General features: G+C 39.5%; 1 protein-coding gene across 1 annotated transcript; it reads right to left on the reverse strand.

Annotated features, from left to right (window-relative positions):
- Positions 1-4,637: 4,637 nt before the first annotated feature.
- cnn3a (calponin 3, acidic a) lies at positions 4,638-15,122 on the reverse strand. Its single transcript, XM_066683942.1, has 7 exons — positions 14,856-15,122; positions 7,723-7,844; positions 7,291-7,357; positions 6,887-7,024; positions 6,657-6,773; positions 6,405-6,551; positions 4,638-5,750 (listed from the first exon to the last, which is right to left on the reverse strand). Exons 1-7 carry the CDS (start codon positions 14,910-14,912, stop codon positions 5,409-5,411), a joined length of 990 nt encoding a protein of 329 aa, XP_066540039.1. The 5' UTR covers positions 14,913-15,122; the 3' UTR covers positions 4,638-5,408.
- Between the last annotated feature and the right edge of the window lie 11 nt (positions 15,123-15,133).

Below are 15,133 nucleotides of genomic sequence, written 5' to 3' on the forward strand. Positions count from 1 at the left end.
AGTTAAACTGAAGGACCTCATCGTAAACTGCTGCAGACTGCATTTTACCACTACTAGGAAAGGGTTTACAGTCAGTGGCTATATAATGGGCCAAGACAACCTAAAGTACCACATTCATTAATCAACTAGTAAAGTGCATTTCTTGAAGAAAAAGAATAGTTGTGCAGCTTAAATGTTCTCAGGGGTTGCTAGTGCATTCCTGGCATTTCCTAAGCTGTGGCTATATGGTCATTAGGGCTTTTGCTATGCTATTTCAGGTGATGGGTAAGGTGTTCCAAGTGGTTGCTAAGGTGTTGTTTTTTTGTTATATATCTCTTGTGTGTGTGAGGATCCGCACAGTGGACTTGGCACAAGCTTTATGTTGGATGCCCTTCCTTTTCACCCAGGCCTGGTTGGCATTACACAAAGAATTCTTTCTGGCTCTTTTATTTCTAAGAGTGTATTGCTAAGACAACACAAGTGGCACTCCAATCGAAATTTCTGTTTTAATGTGTATATTGACATTTGGTGGGAGTGTTATATATTTCATAGAATCTTTTTGCTACATAGAACCCTGTTATCTAAGAAGGCATGTGTGTGTTTGTGTAAGTCTAAAAGAGAAAAGCACAGAGAGCAAGAAAGAATACACACTGAGGAAAGTTACATAATGTTTCAAGAATGTTACTCAGACCATTCAGTTCCCAAAGTCTGGCCACTGCAGCAGAAGATTTTTCTTAAACAAAAGCTATTCGAGAAGGTTCTTGTGTGAAGGAATACATTGCTCACTGTTGAAAGGTGTTGAAAGAAAACACAAGTGGTGGGTCTGCTGTTTACTGTGGATGATTTTGGCCAGACCTAAGATTGATGGCTTTTTTAACCATCACTAGCTGAGACTTTTATACATCTTTGGTTTTCTTGCTGGATAGAAGCCATGAATTTTCTGTGTGCACTCTCTTGAAAATTCCTCAGCATTTAGTGGTTCCCCCTTAACATCATTTATAGGAATGGAGTGCTTGGGATAATCCCCTGGGTCTCCTGCAAATGAGCTAGCGCCACAATCAGACTGCACCCACTGACATATTATAACCACATAGTTTACCAAACCCTCTGCTAAACCAGTACTTAATTTATTAATCATAGGAAAAATTTTGCCTTGTGATTTGCTCTGTGCTTCCACAAGATTGTGATGTAACCTTCAGAAGTGTTTATGTCTCAGGTCTGCTGGTGGGTTTTATGCCTTTTAAAAGAAAGTGGTTTTTGACTAATTGGCTGTAAAACTGAGGAAGTTTACCTCTCTTATTTTTAGTAGCTGGGATAAAATACCTGCAGTTCCTCATCACTCTGAAGAAACATTCCATTGTACGCAGGCTGATGTCACTCACTGGTGGTAGGGTGTTTACTAAGTGTGGAAGTTACATTCCCTCTCACTGCCCTGCTATGAGACCAGGCAGGCCATGAATGTGGCCTTGTTTTACTGGATGTAAGTTCCAACATAATTATGTCACATTTGGGCTCAGAACAACAAGCAATCACAGATACTAACACAGTGACTCACATTCAACACCCAGATGTCTCAGGTTAATATAAAGTGTGAAGACACACCTCTTAACTAATAATAAAATCTGTCGGACATTCCACTCTACTGTGGGGTCTGTGAACAGCTTACTCCTCCTTTGAGTGCGATTTCCCTCATTTGCTATCTGGCCCTTAAGGGAGGATAGCCAGAGGCCTCTGGTTTGAATTTAGATTTGAGGGAAATTTAGATTTGAGCCTTATTTATGAAGATATTTGTAGAGTTTCAGAGACTAGGGAATTTAAGTATCCTGATGGAAAATGTCCACAGGCATGTAGCGAGGTCTTGGATGCCACGGATCCTCAGCTGTTGTGCAACCAAAGCTACAGAATGTTGCTTCTTATATATTTTGAACATTAAGAAAAAGCTCACGTCAGTGAAATGTCACCTGTAAAGGAGAAACCAGCAATGCCATGAGCAGAAAAGCTCATTGAATATGTTGACGAGCACACGGTTGTACTCATGAAGGCAAATAAAACCCGTGTTTAAGGGTTCAACTTACAAAGGTATGAGAGGAATTTGTTGCAGGCTCATGAATGGATCAGGAGCTCAACAAAAACAAGATCTCCACAAAACACATTCAGTCTTTTTTTTTTTTTTTTTTAATTTTGTGGTCTTCACCAGTGTCTATTGGGGCTAAAGTTATTCAGAGACAAAGAGGTTTCCTTGAGGCATACAGGGATTTACAGAAGTTTTGAATCACACCCAGCAAGGGGCCTCTATCTTACTGTGATCAGCAGCCCGTCAGCTCCAGGAAATCCACTCCCCCCCGTGCTTCCCTCTCATACCCCCCCACTACACACACACACCCCATCTATGTATGGCTGCCTGAAGCCAAACGTATATCCTCGTTCCCACTGCCCAATTCAAATCCCTTCTTCTCGGCTTAGGTTGAGGTGCGGTGAGTTACAGCCTGAGGAACAGTGAGTAGGAGCGTTCTGCTAATAAAGTCCAGACTGCAGCCCTGAAACTGTTTTCACAGATACACTTCAGTCCCACTGACTATTGTCTTTGGATCCATGTTGTGCTGCTAGGCTGCTGAAGGCCTCTATCACATTTCACAGAGAGAGGAGAGTGCTGGAATAAATGTGAAAACAACTGACTAGCAGCAAATAGGAGATACTTTGTCTTTTGTTAAAAAAAAAAAATAATAATAAAAAATTGTCTATTGAGGCTCCAGAGAACTTCTGGGCTGTGGAATGGCTTAGCACAATTACATCTAAGGTTTTCAGCAGCAACAGACATTACTTCATTATTCACGAAGAAACCACAAAAATGACCAGACACAAGGACAACATATCAAATACAGAGTTGGGGGAAGATTCTTCTGGAATACAGCTCAGTACATGAGCTGTATATCAGCAGGCTTTGGTGCAGTGGAAGCCAAACATGGTTTTGTCCCTGAGCTCTCTCAGTAGAGACAGAGGACTAGGATTGAATGTTTTCTGCTATATCCTTTGCTGCTGAATTGGTTAGGTTTCTGACTCCCTTAAAAGGCCCACAGTGGTTGCTGCGGTAACAGACTTTTTTTTTTTGGGCCTTCCCTATAATTGAGTCTTGCGTTTTTGTCCCGGATTCCACAACTTGCACAAAGCACTGATTATTCCTCAGCAGTGGAGTGAAGGGGGAAAAAACAGAGGGAGACAGCTTTTGAATGAATGCCAACCTTTTTTCATGAAGCTCGGCGGTCATTCAGTCGCTGTCCCATCAGTCAGATCCTCTCCTTGCATGTCCTCACTTGGAGAACTAAGTATACTCCACTAGATTTTGGCAAATATGATTTTACTTTGAATTCAGTGGAAGAAAGGAAAATCCAAACATTTCTCTGAAGGAATGTGCAAAACGATTTCACACGCCCTGCAACATGTTATGAAGTAACATCTTGAAATACCATCAGGTCCTATGCAAGCAAATAACTTGTTAATTCCTGAAGCAATGTTAGAATTCGCCTTTGCAAAATGAAAGTAATCATACCACACTTGACATCAACAACAGAGATTGTCCATCAGTCGGTTCATATTGAGAGTCACTGTGGACTACCTGATGTCACCTAGTTCCTCTTACATGTCTACATTATGTTTTAAGGTAAACCATTTTTAAGCACTGGTGAAAGGAGTTGATATATAATGTCTAAATAAGCTTGATTCAAGAGACTCTAAAATGCCATCAGTTTTGTTTTTCCAGTTATTTCCTCAGTATATTTGACATTAATACCTTTAGATTGGGGATGTACAGTATCCAGGCTACATGTATTTCTGCTTTTTTAAAAAAGGGGCCAGACCACATGCTTAGGGGCTGGTTGAATTAAAGCAGTGTGTCATAGTTTGAGGACCCATGCTTTAAAACCTAGTCATACCTGTCCTTTAACTTCTTTGCCAGCACATCAAAACCACAGCTGGAGAATAAACCCTGCCAACATCTGTTGGATTTTCATGTTATGGCAGAACCTAGGCTTTCCTTTAGCTGTTTATTGGCTCTGATCAGTCAAGCTATTGATGCCGTATTCTGGGCACGCTGAAAGATCATGTTAAACAAACCACAGCACAGAATGTTCATTTCTAGAATGCATAAACACACACAAAAGGTAAACTTTTCGGCAACTCACTTTAAACCCCAAACTGTCAGTATGATATATGTATAAGCACAAGATACAATTTTCTCTCCAATGACTTTTATGCCTCTACTTTAGTCTCTCTACTTTAGATTCTGGTTTTCCACTCAGTGAGGTTATATAACTATTTCCAGAAACCATGGGCTTCAGGCTCAAGGGCCAGCTTCCAAAAGCCCTCCAATGTCCTCTGAGGGTAGCCTCAAAAAAAAAAAAAAAAAAAAAGATTTATGACTACTGTACAGCTTTAAACAGATTGAACGCACATCTAAGGACCTGTGCCATTACAATTCGCCTCAATTAAATAAGCAAGAGGTCTGTGCTAGCTAATGAAATCAGAGGTCCTACAAGGAGCTGGGGGGGGGGGGTCCTGAAATTTCTATCAATAACTTGCGTCTTGAAAATGCCAACCATTGACACCAAAGTAAGAAACTATCACAAACATACTAGAAAACTACAACTAGAAATGCTTGGAGAACCAAGGCATTAATGCTTTATTTATGTAACATACATTGTATTCATAAAAAGAACCATATGTCAAACAGTTTACATGAGAAAAATGGCAATAAATACAGTGGGAGAGGACTTAAGAACATTTCAAAAATTATGGCACAAAAAATTTGATAAAAGCTGGAAACTAAAAAGGGCTTTTTGGTCATCCAGTCTAACGAAGTAACAGCTAGGAAAAATACAAGCTTCCAGTGATGTATTAAAGCAAATGGAATGACTTAGACTTTCTGTCCATTTTTCTGCCTACTTTAACATCATCAGTCCTTTCAGGCTGCGGTAAAGCACAGTTTGGCTGGTGAACCTTACAGCTGGTAAGACAAATTCACTCTGAGATGCATGATAATTAAAATCAGTTAATCATAAAAAAAATTTAACAATTCATGGGGTTTAAGAGCAGTGCTGCATAGTTAAAATGCTGCATAGATATGGGTAATATCTTTCTTCACAGTTCTCCATACTTCATTAAAATAATTTTAAAAAGGTATTTAATAGGAATGTTCTGAATCTTAAGATAGCAGGTTTTTGATATCTTGCCATTCTATAGTTAACTATGATCAATTTCAAACACTGCCACTCAAGGTAGGGAAGGATTTTGTGGGGACAAGCAGAAGGTAATAACACTCTCTTTCACTTTCACTTATCCCTCAATACAAAAGGAAGACTAGCGAGGATAGCAAAAGACTTGCTTTGTTGATATATGTTGTATTAATACTGCTTCGACTGGCAGTGCAGCTCTCCCTAGTAGTCGATGCCCTGGTCATTGTAGTGGCTGCTGTATTCATCATGGTAGTTACCCTGGTATTCCTCTTCCTGGTATTCTGCCTGATAGTCACTGTCGCTTATCTCTGAGCCGTTCGTGCCTGTGCCCTGGCTGCCGTTGGCATGGAGGATGGGATCTGTGGGGTTGGCGCAGTACTTGGGGTCATAGACCTGTCTGCCCAGACCATACACGCTCATGCCTTTCTGGGAGGCTACTTTATTGGTGCCCATCTGAAGAGAGATGGTGGAGTTGTCCATGGGCTGCACTGCAACTTTCTGGTCAAAAATGTCTCTCCTGGTGCCTGGGGCTGGCATGCCAGCCTGGAGAGAAGACACACCACAGGTGAGACATTCCAGAATGTTTACATATTTGAAATACAGCAATTAGTTATTTGATGCTGTTCACAGTGAGTACTGACTTCCAAGACTTAAAGCCATAGCCCACTAATTTTTAAAATATAATGTATAAATAGGAGTTAATCTTAACTGATGTGCCAAGGAAGCATTTATTTTAAATATATACCCATGTAGTGATGCAGTTTAAAACCCACACACACACAAACAAAGCTGTGAGTTTGAGATCTGAGTTTGACACGACACACCAGACATCGTGAGGGGGGGGGGGGGAATAAAATAAAAAACCTCCAAAAATAAATTAAAGCAACATGCCACAAAGAAAAAAAACCTCGATTTGTCAATTTTTATTTTACCACATCAGTTGAACAGCTATCCTTACATAGTGTAAAAAATGTAATGATGAATGGTCCAAAAATTACTTGGAATAAAATCTTTACAATGACTTCCATTGAAAGTTTTCCTTTTCCAGTAAAGTTGCCATTTTTAAGATACAGGTTTGGCATTGGACAGAGATGATATACAAAGTATAATTTCACATTTAACTTGATTAGGATATAGTTTGGAAAACAGTATGTACATTCCCTAATAACCCTACGTTTATTATTTTTGCACACTTACCTGGCTGGCTCCTTTGTTAGTGCCCATCTGCAGACTGATAGTCGTCTGGTCATAAGGCTTGTCTGTTTGTGTCTTTGGATCATAAAGGTGCCTCCTGGTACCATAAGCCGTCATACCAGCCTGACTTGCACATTTGTTAGTTCCCATCTGGAAACAAAAAATAATTTGCCCACGTGAACACAAGAACGCATGCTTGCATCAAGTTCTTAAAGTAAAATAAAATATATAATATTTTGTTTGTGGATGTCAAACCTGAAGTCCAATAACACACTGGCCAGCTTTCATCTTCTCATCATCAAAATGCCTTTCTTGTTTATCTGCGTATTTCACTCCAATGTCAACCTTCGTGTCAAGGCCTTTGGTTTTTGCCTTTAGTAAGGTAATAAGAGTTTAGACAGGAATATGTATGGACACAAATCAAATATGAGCTCACTCTTATTCAAGCACAAGGAAATGGAGAAATGATAGAGGGTCAGACATACCATGCTGGCTAGGGCAAGAAGTGTGGTCTGGACTTGTGTCATGTTCCCATTTTCAAAGAGGTCATTGGCTTCAAAAATGTCATTGGGCTTTAAGCCATAGACTAAAATGGCTTTGATGAAATTCCCAAGGTTCTCCAGCTGAGAGAGAGAGACAGCAACAGTAAGTACTGTTTCTCAGTAACACCATCAGGATATTATAACCAGATAAAAGACACAGTATTAGCACAGACTGTAAAGACTTGATGAATGCTCTATTTATTCCCACAGCCTTGCAACAGCTATGTGGGCTGGGGCTCCAAGATCATTACATCACTTTCAGGAGGTATCTCTGCTTTTGAGAACACTAGATGCCTTTTAGAACAGATGCTCTCCAGTGAGAAAAACAGCAACAGCAATTACTCTACCTTATGCCAGTTCAACTGTGAGTGGTTGATTTTCTTTATGGCACCTGGCTGTAGCTTGTTTATTAACCTAAAAATAAAACCCACAATGAAAAAAAGTAATTAAGTACATTTTCAAATGTTTTAATAAAACAGTCACTTTATGCTAGAAATGCAAATATATTAGGACATGCTTAAGCTAACGTCCAACTCTTAACACAGAGGACACTGCAGTGTGATTGACTGTTTCACCAATTCAGCCTTGCAAGCTGAGTCAGCACCCTCTCTATGCCACACACTAAGGGCAGATTACACAGTGCTGAGCCGGAAGGCAGTTAACATTTCAGCTGTGCTGCAGTCCCTGGGGCCATTATACGACACCAAGTGCACAGAGATTAAAAAAAACACACACTTAGAGACTCAAAACCTTTCATTGTAACATGGGCACAGACTTACTCGCACAAAATTACACCATCCTTCAGTCCTTTCTGAAAGTTGTCGCCAATGGGCATTCCAGTCACCTCTTCAATCCAGAAGCGAAGCTCTTCCTCCTTTTGAGAATCATATTTTTGTGCAATCTAAATGTGCAAGTGAGACAAAACAAGCATGTCAGGCACATTTTAGACTTTAATTACTTTTTGGTAACTGGTAGAATGGTCAGAATATTTTTTGGAGGAAATACAGCCAAGACATGAGCCAAGCATTAGTGTTCACCCACAGCAGACAGTGATTGCACAATTACATTATCATTCATCCAAAGCAGCCCCATGTTTAACCATGTGAAATCACATCTACCAATCAGTACCAGATGTAGAAGTTACTCAACAGAAGACAGATGCCTTTGAGAGACAACAAAGAAAGATACACCGATTTCCATAGAAATCTTTTTTATTTTTACACTTTCTAAAAGTTCAATGACAGTGCCATTGAAAGTTCCAAATTCAGGGATCATTTTGCCTGTTCTTTTGTTTTTGTGCTACCCTCCAAGTCATGTGATGTATCCCAAACACATGATTATACTAACAACAGAATTCCTACAGTGAATCAGAGCATTATGGTTGCTAGGTTCTGTTTCTAGAAGCTATAATCAGAAAAAAAAAAAAACCCACACGATTCACATGCATGGCACTGGCTCTTATTACCAAGTGCAGAAAAGGTGGCAAATTCAGGTTGAAATAAACAACACTCCAGAGTTGTTTTGACATGGAGGAACAGCTTTCATTAAACTCCAGCTGTGAGCATTATACTATAGGAGGCAGAAGGAAATCTTAGCTCAGGCTAATTTATATTTTTAGCAATCAAAAGTAAAAAAATAAAATAAATAAATGCATTTACAATCCCATTTATTATTATAGAGCAAGTCTTGAGACAAAACCCAGGGGACTACATTTCTCCATTGTGCAATTTTAAGGCCAGCTTTCAGACACAGCTTCTCCATTGACGGCTATTAGGCTTCAGGGCCCACTGGGGGTTGCAGCATTAAAACCAGGGACAGATCACTGAGATTTAAGCAGATGAGCCCAGGTCCCTCTTCCCTGGAGTTGTTCCCACAGCCAAAACATGATAAGCAGGTGCCTACAATAAAAATGGAGTGCTCCACATGGCCTTCAGCCAGGGGGCCTTCAGCACCCTGCCTGTTGTCAAAGTTTAATTCCCACCCACCTCCTCCTGGCGGTGACAGATTTCAGAGGGACACTCGTGTGGCTAGGAATAAGTTGCACACATGACCTAATGAAGCTTTTCAATACAAATATAGATGCAAGTCATCATTTCTCGTGATCAATGGGCTCTTTAATAATGTAACATGGCCTCTTATTGCACCATCTACTACTGAATTATCTCCCCAAGATAAGACAGAGAAAATGGGGGCGATGAGAGGAAACATCTGGCCTCCATTCTCTTGTTTGTTTTACTTCTTTCTGGTAGCACAAAAATTATTCCAGTCAGGGAATATATTAGGCTATTGGCACCATTTTAATTATGCTGTTTTATAATCTAAAATTAAAAGTGAAAGAGTAATGCAAAACATAAATAAATAAATAAATAGTGGGCTAAAACCATGTGCGAATATAGTGTTTCAAAATTTCCACACTAACAAAAGTCCTCAGGCTTTTGTAAAACTAATTTTTACATCTTTTAAGATAGGCAGCCTGTCTTGGCAGGAGCACAGTGAATCACTGGCCCATTACAAAATCTGGCAGCTGGAACCTGACGCCAGTCACTGGGAGGGAAGGGGGTGAGAAGGAGAGAGGGGGGGGGGGGGGCTGCATTGTAGGACACCATCACTACGCAATGTGTTATAAAATTTAGCTTCCAAAAGGGTAATATTTATTCATAATTGTAATCCATATGTAGCACCAGTTAATTTATAAATTAATTGGTGACAAAAAAATAAAAAATAAAAAAATCCAACAGAGGCACTTCTATGCAACAGAGGGAAGGATTAGAGGGCAGAACTCTCCTCACTTATTCCTGTGGTTGTTCTCTGGGAAAATTGCCAGTGGTGTTTTTTTCTTAAAAAAAACACCCTCAAGCTTAATCCTGTAGGAATTGAATCTCAGCTCACGTTCCTCCTTCACAATCTAAAGCATTTCCTGATGACAGAGCAAAATGTGACTCCCTTTTAGCGTAGCAGATGATGATTTATTTCCTTAGCATTTTTTTATTGCAATTATCCCAGAGTTAATTCCATCAGTGCCAATATTGCATTATAATGGCACTCTGACCAAAGCTCTTCAACTATTGCTCTGCCAAATACTCACCTAATGAAACAACGATGCAGCCCTTACAAAAGAGCTGGGGGGGGGGGGTATTTCCGTTTCTGCGGCCATGATCAAGGAGCATTCTCATTTAATTTATCTTTTGTTCTCATTCACAAGTTCACTAAGACAGCTCTAGAACCATACTCAAATACTCATTTTAAGTTCCTACAAAACGCTGCATCATTTACACATGCATAACACTATTTTCCAGTGAATATACCATGATTCTACCCTGGCTTTTTATCTATAACTCTGGCTCAGTCCTTGTTAAAACAGCAGCTATACAAAGTGGTTTTCATCAAAACTGGTACAAATTCAGAAAGGTTCACTGGACAGCAGCAAGAGTCAAGAATCCTTAACAGAACTAGATTTCACTGGTTAACAATAACCACAATAATGTAACTATGGTATAATCACAAAAATACACCCAAGGCTCATAACATAACGGAACTGGTGTACTGATCTTCAGCATAAAGCCCAATATTTCACATTATAGCTTTCCCTCGTTTTATTGAACATTATTCATATATATATATTAAAGATATTATATGGAAGCCATGGCTTATTAAATTGGCATGTATTAATATTTAACCAGCAGTCAGTTAGCAAGCACTATGTCCAGCAGAGCATGTAAAGTGGGAGATTGACTGTACCATATTTGTAAGGTCAGCTGGAATACTTTAGGCATGAATAAAATGTGAAGACAGAATGTGATGAGCAGTGCCAGTGGAAAAATGATGACACTAAGGAATAAAACACAAATGGTCTTCCTGAACAGGCAGGTGTGGGATGAAAGCAGCATTTGAATAACAAGCATATTCAAGATCTCAGTGTGTCTGGCCTTCAAAACTCAAGATCTTCCAAAAGTCCCAGAAGAAGGGGGGGGAGCAGGGAAGAGAAAAAAATAAAATAAAAGGGGGCAGGGGTGGCTGTGCAAGGGAAGTAAGAGACAAATACAGAACAACAATGGCCTCAGGAAGTCGACTTTCCTGCCGTACCCAAAATGGCATTACAGTGTTAAAAGCTGCAGCCCTATACACAGCCTAAACCAATTCATGGAAATATTGCTTGTCAGCACATTGCTGTAAATGCTGTAATCCTTCAGCCTGCCCTGAAACCTCATCTCCCTGAACAGTGTGTCAGTGAAGGTGGGTTATGCAAAAGCCCTAGCATTAGGGAGAAATGGGCCATAGCAACCAGCTTGACCAGGTGTGGTTATGTGAAAACCATGCAAACTATCAAATGCCTATTCAGCTCTAATGTGGCATTCATCCAGGGCACTCTGCTCCAGTTTCAAGAGAAATGTGTCTACAGAGGACAGTCAGAAAGCAAGATGAGCGAATGTGCCAAGAATAAAATTGTGAATTTACCACAGTGGGAAAGAGCGCTTTCCCAGTCAGAAAAAGAACAAGGTATCTTGATCTCAAAGCATTTTTGCTGAAATTCTTGTGGAAACAAATCATGCTTCTTGGAAAATTGGCACATTGTCCAGAGGGAGAAAAAAAAAATCTCTACAATTTTTTTTCTGAAAAAACATCAGCTGCTGTTTAAATTGTGTAAACCAACAGAAAGTATTCAAAATTACTTTCACTTAAAAAGGTTTGGGCAATCTTATCCGCAAAGGGCTGGTGTGATTTTTGTTCTAACCAACCAGGAGGTCACATGATCAGTTGTATTGCCGAGACCAACTAATTAAAATAGTGAAATCAGGTGTGCTCTGTCCTGAATGAACTAAAATCCAGCAGCCACACCAGCCCTTTGCAAGAAAAGACTGCCCACCCCTGCACAAAAAGAATATTAATATTGCAGGTCCTTTTTTTCCCCCCTCAGCAACAATTCACATATTTAGTAGCTGCTAACTTACTACAATATGGTTCATGAGGAGCTTTGTTCACATTAACATTTCAGACAAGGCAGAGGATTTCTCTTGACTGTGTACTGGCTGTCCTAACAATCCACCCACCAAAGGCAAACATTAACACAAGCCAAAGAGAAAAGGTGGGGGGTGGAAGCACATGCCCCCACACAGCCCACCGTGTGTGGAGACCTGATGACCATGGAATGATATGAAAACTTGTGACAATGTGGGAGCTTAACGTCTCCATTATATCAACAAACCAGGCAGAAGAATGTCAGTACTGTGCCAGTTGTGTTAAGTGATAAGTGGGGAATGATGTGTTGGCAACAAGCCTGTAAAGACCGACCCTTGAGTAAGCTATTGCATAACTAGAGAGGAGGGCAGCAGGTCATGGTTACGCTGAAAACATCCTTTCCTATTTCCCCTATCAAAGTCATTCTTGAAATCTCATTATGAGTGCAGCTCCATTAAAAAGCTGAAGTCATTAACTCCCAATTGGTTATGCTTAGGCAGAGGCTACATTTAGCACCAAAAAAAATCCTATCCAACACTTTTAGCTACTTCACTTATTTCCCAGAGTTCAAAGAGTCAGAAAACAGAACAAGCACCAACGAGTGCTCTGCTTTCAGCAAAAGCAAAGTGGTGTTGAAACTAGAAGAACAAGAACAACAAGTCTCAGAAAAATCCTGACCGATAAAGTCCGAAACAATTCTCCCATAAAGCTTTCCCTCAAATGTCCCAGAAGTTACAATACGATAAAGTCAGTGACAATGCTGACATCATCACTTAACAGGTAACATTATCCCTGGCTTGGGATTTTAATTTCATATTAATGCTATCAACTGTGGGACAGAGCAAAATCAGGAAAACAGCTACAAACTCTATACACTGAAATGTTTTACAAAAATTGACATTGAATAATTTTCATAATTTTCCAATTTAAAAATTTGTGATGTAATTTGTTGGGATCTAAATAATTCATCCAGGCATACAGACCATAATTAAAAGTTGATGTATGTCTATACTAATGTAAAACAACCTTGAGTGTGAGAAAGGTGCTATATAAATTAAATGTAATAATAAAATATTATAACAAATACTGCTTTTATTTAACTCAACAAAATAAAATAAGGAAGCACAAAAACAAAATGTTTTCTAGTTATGTAACACTAAAGTGCCCTAGAAGGCATTGCTTGGCAACAAACTTGAATCAAATATTTCAGAGAGACCCCAGGCCACGCAAGGCAAACCAGTGGAGCTACAGCATCCACAACTCTGCAACCAGGGGCTTTACGGTACAAAAAAAAATATTCATATTTGTACATCCAGTACAAAAATATATCCAGTACACATTAAATAAATGTGGGCCTAGTGTGGTCTAATGCTTAGAAGTAAAACTTTGACTATTTAATATTTACCGTTCTCAGGGTAAATTACATGTGATTATACAATATCATGTCACATTGTCTCAAGCTATTCAGCAGTATATATAAGTTAATGACATATAGACAATTTGATTGTACAATATCATGTCACATTATGTCTCTCTCTATATATTATTTATTTAATTAATGGATGTCTTCAGTAGCAAACTGTGTCATAATGAGACAATAAGATCTGGGGCAATGCAATATGTGAAACTTTGACAAATGTTTAATTTCTAGATCGACAGCCTTGTATATTTCTCTTAAAGTATAATGAAAGTTGCACAACTGGTGCCTTCTAAAAGTGAACAAAGCTGTACAAAAAAAAACCAAACCTGGTGATATGCCTTTTGTACAAAGAATATTCAGATGGTGCATTTTCACCCTGCCTCCCGTATATGGAAGTCCGTTTGTCAATGGAACCATGAACCTCTGGGCTTCAGGAAACGTCACATCTCAGGAATGCTAAGAATTCCTGAGCTTAAAATAACAGGCTTTTTTTCTGAACCTACCAGAACAATGCCTGCAAGTGCTGAATGAGTACTCTACTACAAACTGTCCAGTGTAACTTGGAAAATAAGTCAATTTCCCACAATATTCAGTATTAAAAATGTTTAATCTCCCTAACCCTGGACAGACCAAAGGCCATATATCTATACAGACATTTTAAAGAGGTTTCTCTCTTCCCAACATATTACCCACAATGCTGTATGTGCAACCAACCAAGTTAAATCTAAACAGCACCTTATCAATAGTGCGTTAAAATTATCTTCAAGCCAAAGCTCCATTTGTGCACCCTTTTTCCATAAAAGTAACGGACACTGGTCATTTATCATACCTTTTGTTTGTGCTGTGAATATAAATTAAACTGATTATACACAGCTTTTCTATACACTGCCCCGAGGACACTGAGGAGGGGGCAGATCCACCGGCTCCTCCCATGACCATGAACAATGAGCCGAAAATTAACAAGGCTTCGGTCTTCGTTCATCCACAAAAAGATGCACAAACATACAGACATATACACACACAAGTCTTACACATAAGATAATCACTACTACCACGAAATAAAACATAACGACTGAGGTTTCGACGTGTAAAAGTCGGTTAGTATTCTGAATGAATATCGACAAATGGATCGACAGCGTCTCTCTCTGAGTTCGGAGTCCAAACCTCCAAAACCTTACACTTCAGTTGAGATATTAATTCACTTACGGCTCTGTCAAATTCAGTTACTTTAAACTGAATAATTAAATGCTCGTTTACTCCCTCTCAGTCTCTCAGTGCGATTAAAGAGTAGCCGTTCTCTGTCACTTTACAATCGTCTGTCGTGAGGTTAAACCATAACAAAGTGCTTAGGATGTAAACGTTTATAAACAGAGTGATTCGATGCTATAAAACATCTAATTACACCAACTAAAAGCGACAGTTAGTTGCCTACTGGGGCTGCCCAGACTTTACAGGCAAAGAACAATATTTAAGTTAGAAAGAAATTAGCTGTTTCCATGTCAGGTGACTTTTTTAAAACTTCAGTGGTGCGCTTACCTTATTTTTAACTTCGGCTGATAACCCGTAGGCTGGCCCCTTGTTGAACTGAGTCATGATGCTCTCGTTTATAGTTCGCGTCCGTTGATCTGGAAACAAAGCAGGCCTACAAATAAAGTCAATGTATCAGATTTTTAAACCACTGCGGAGTTAAACGAGAGGTCCACTGCTGTTCAGTCCGAGCTCATTAAATCCCTGTGGCCTGCTCCTGCTCCGCGCCGCCTGCTCGATCAAAACTTCTCGCTTCAGTTGCTGATTTTTTTTTTTTTTGTAGAGGG

The sequence above is a fragment of the Hoplias malabaricus genome, chromosome 10, assembly GCF_029633855.1.
Source record: "Hoplias malabaricus isolate fHopMal1 chromosome 10, fHopMal1.hap1, whole genome shotgun sequence".
NCBI lineage: Eukaryota > Metazoa > Chordata > Actinopteri > Characiformes > Erythrinidae > Hoplias > Hoplias malabaricus.

Excerpts from the sequence above, each read along its gene's own strand:
- cnn3a (XM_066683942.1), bottom strand. The coding sequence starts at position 14,912 with ATGACTCAGTTCAACAAGGGGCCAGCCTACGGGTTATCAGCCGAAGTT. Across the intron at positions 7,358-7,722 it reads GATGGTGTAATTTTGTGCGA|GTTAATAAACAAGCTACAGC; the intron begins GTAAGTCTGTGC and ends TTTTATTTTTAG. Across the intron at positions 5,751-6,404 it reads CTAACAAAGGAGCCAGCCAG|GCTGGCATGCCAGCCCCAGG; the intron begins GTAAGTGTGCAA and ends TCTTCTCTCCAG.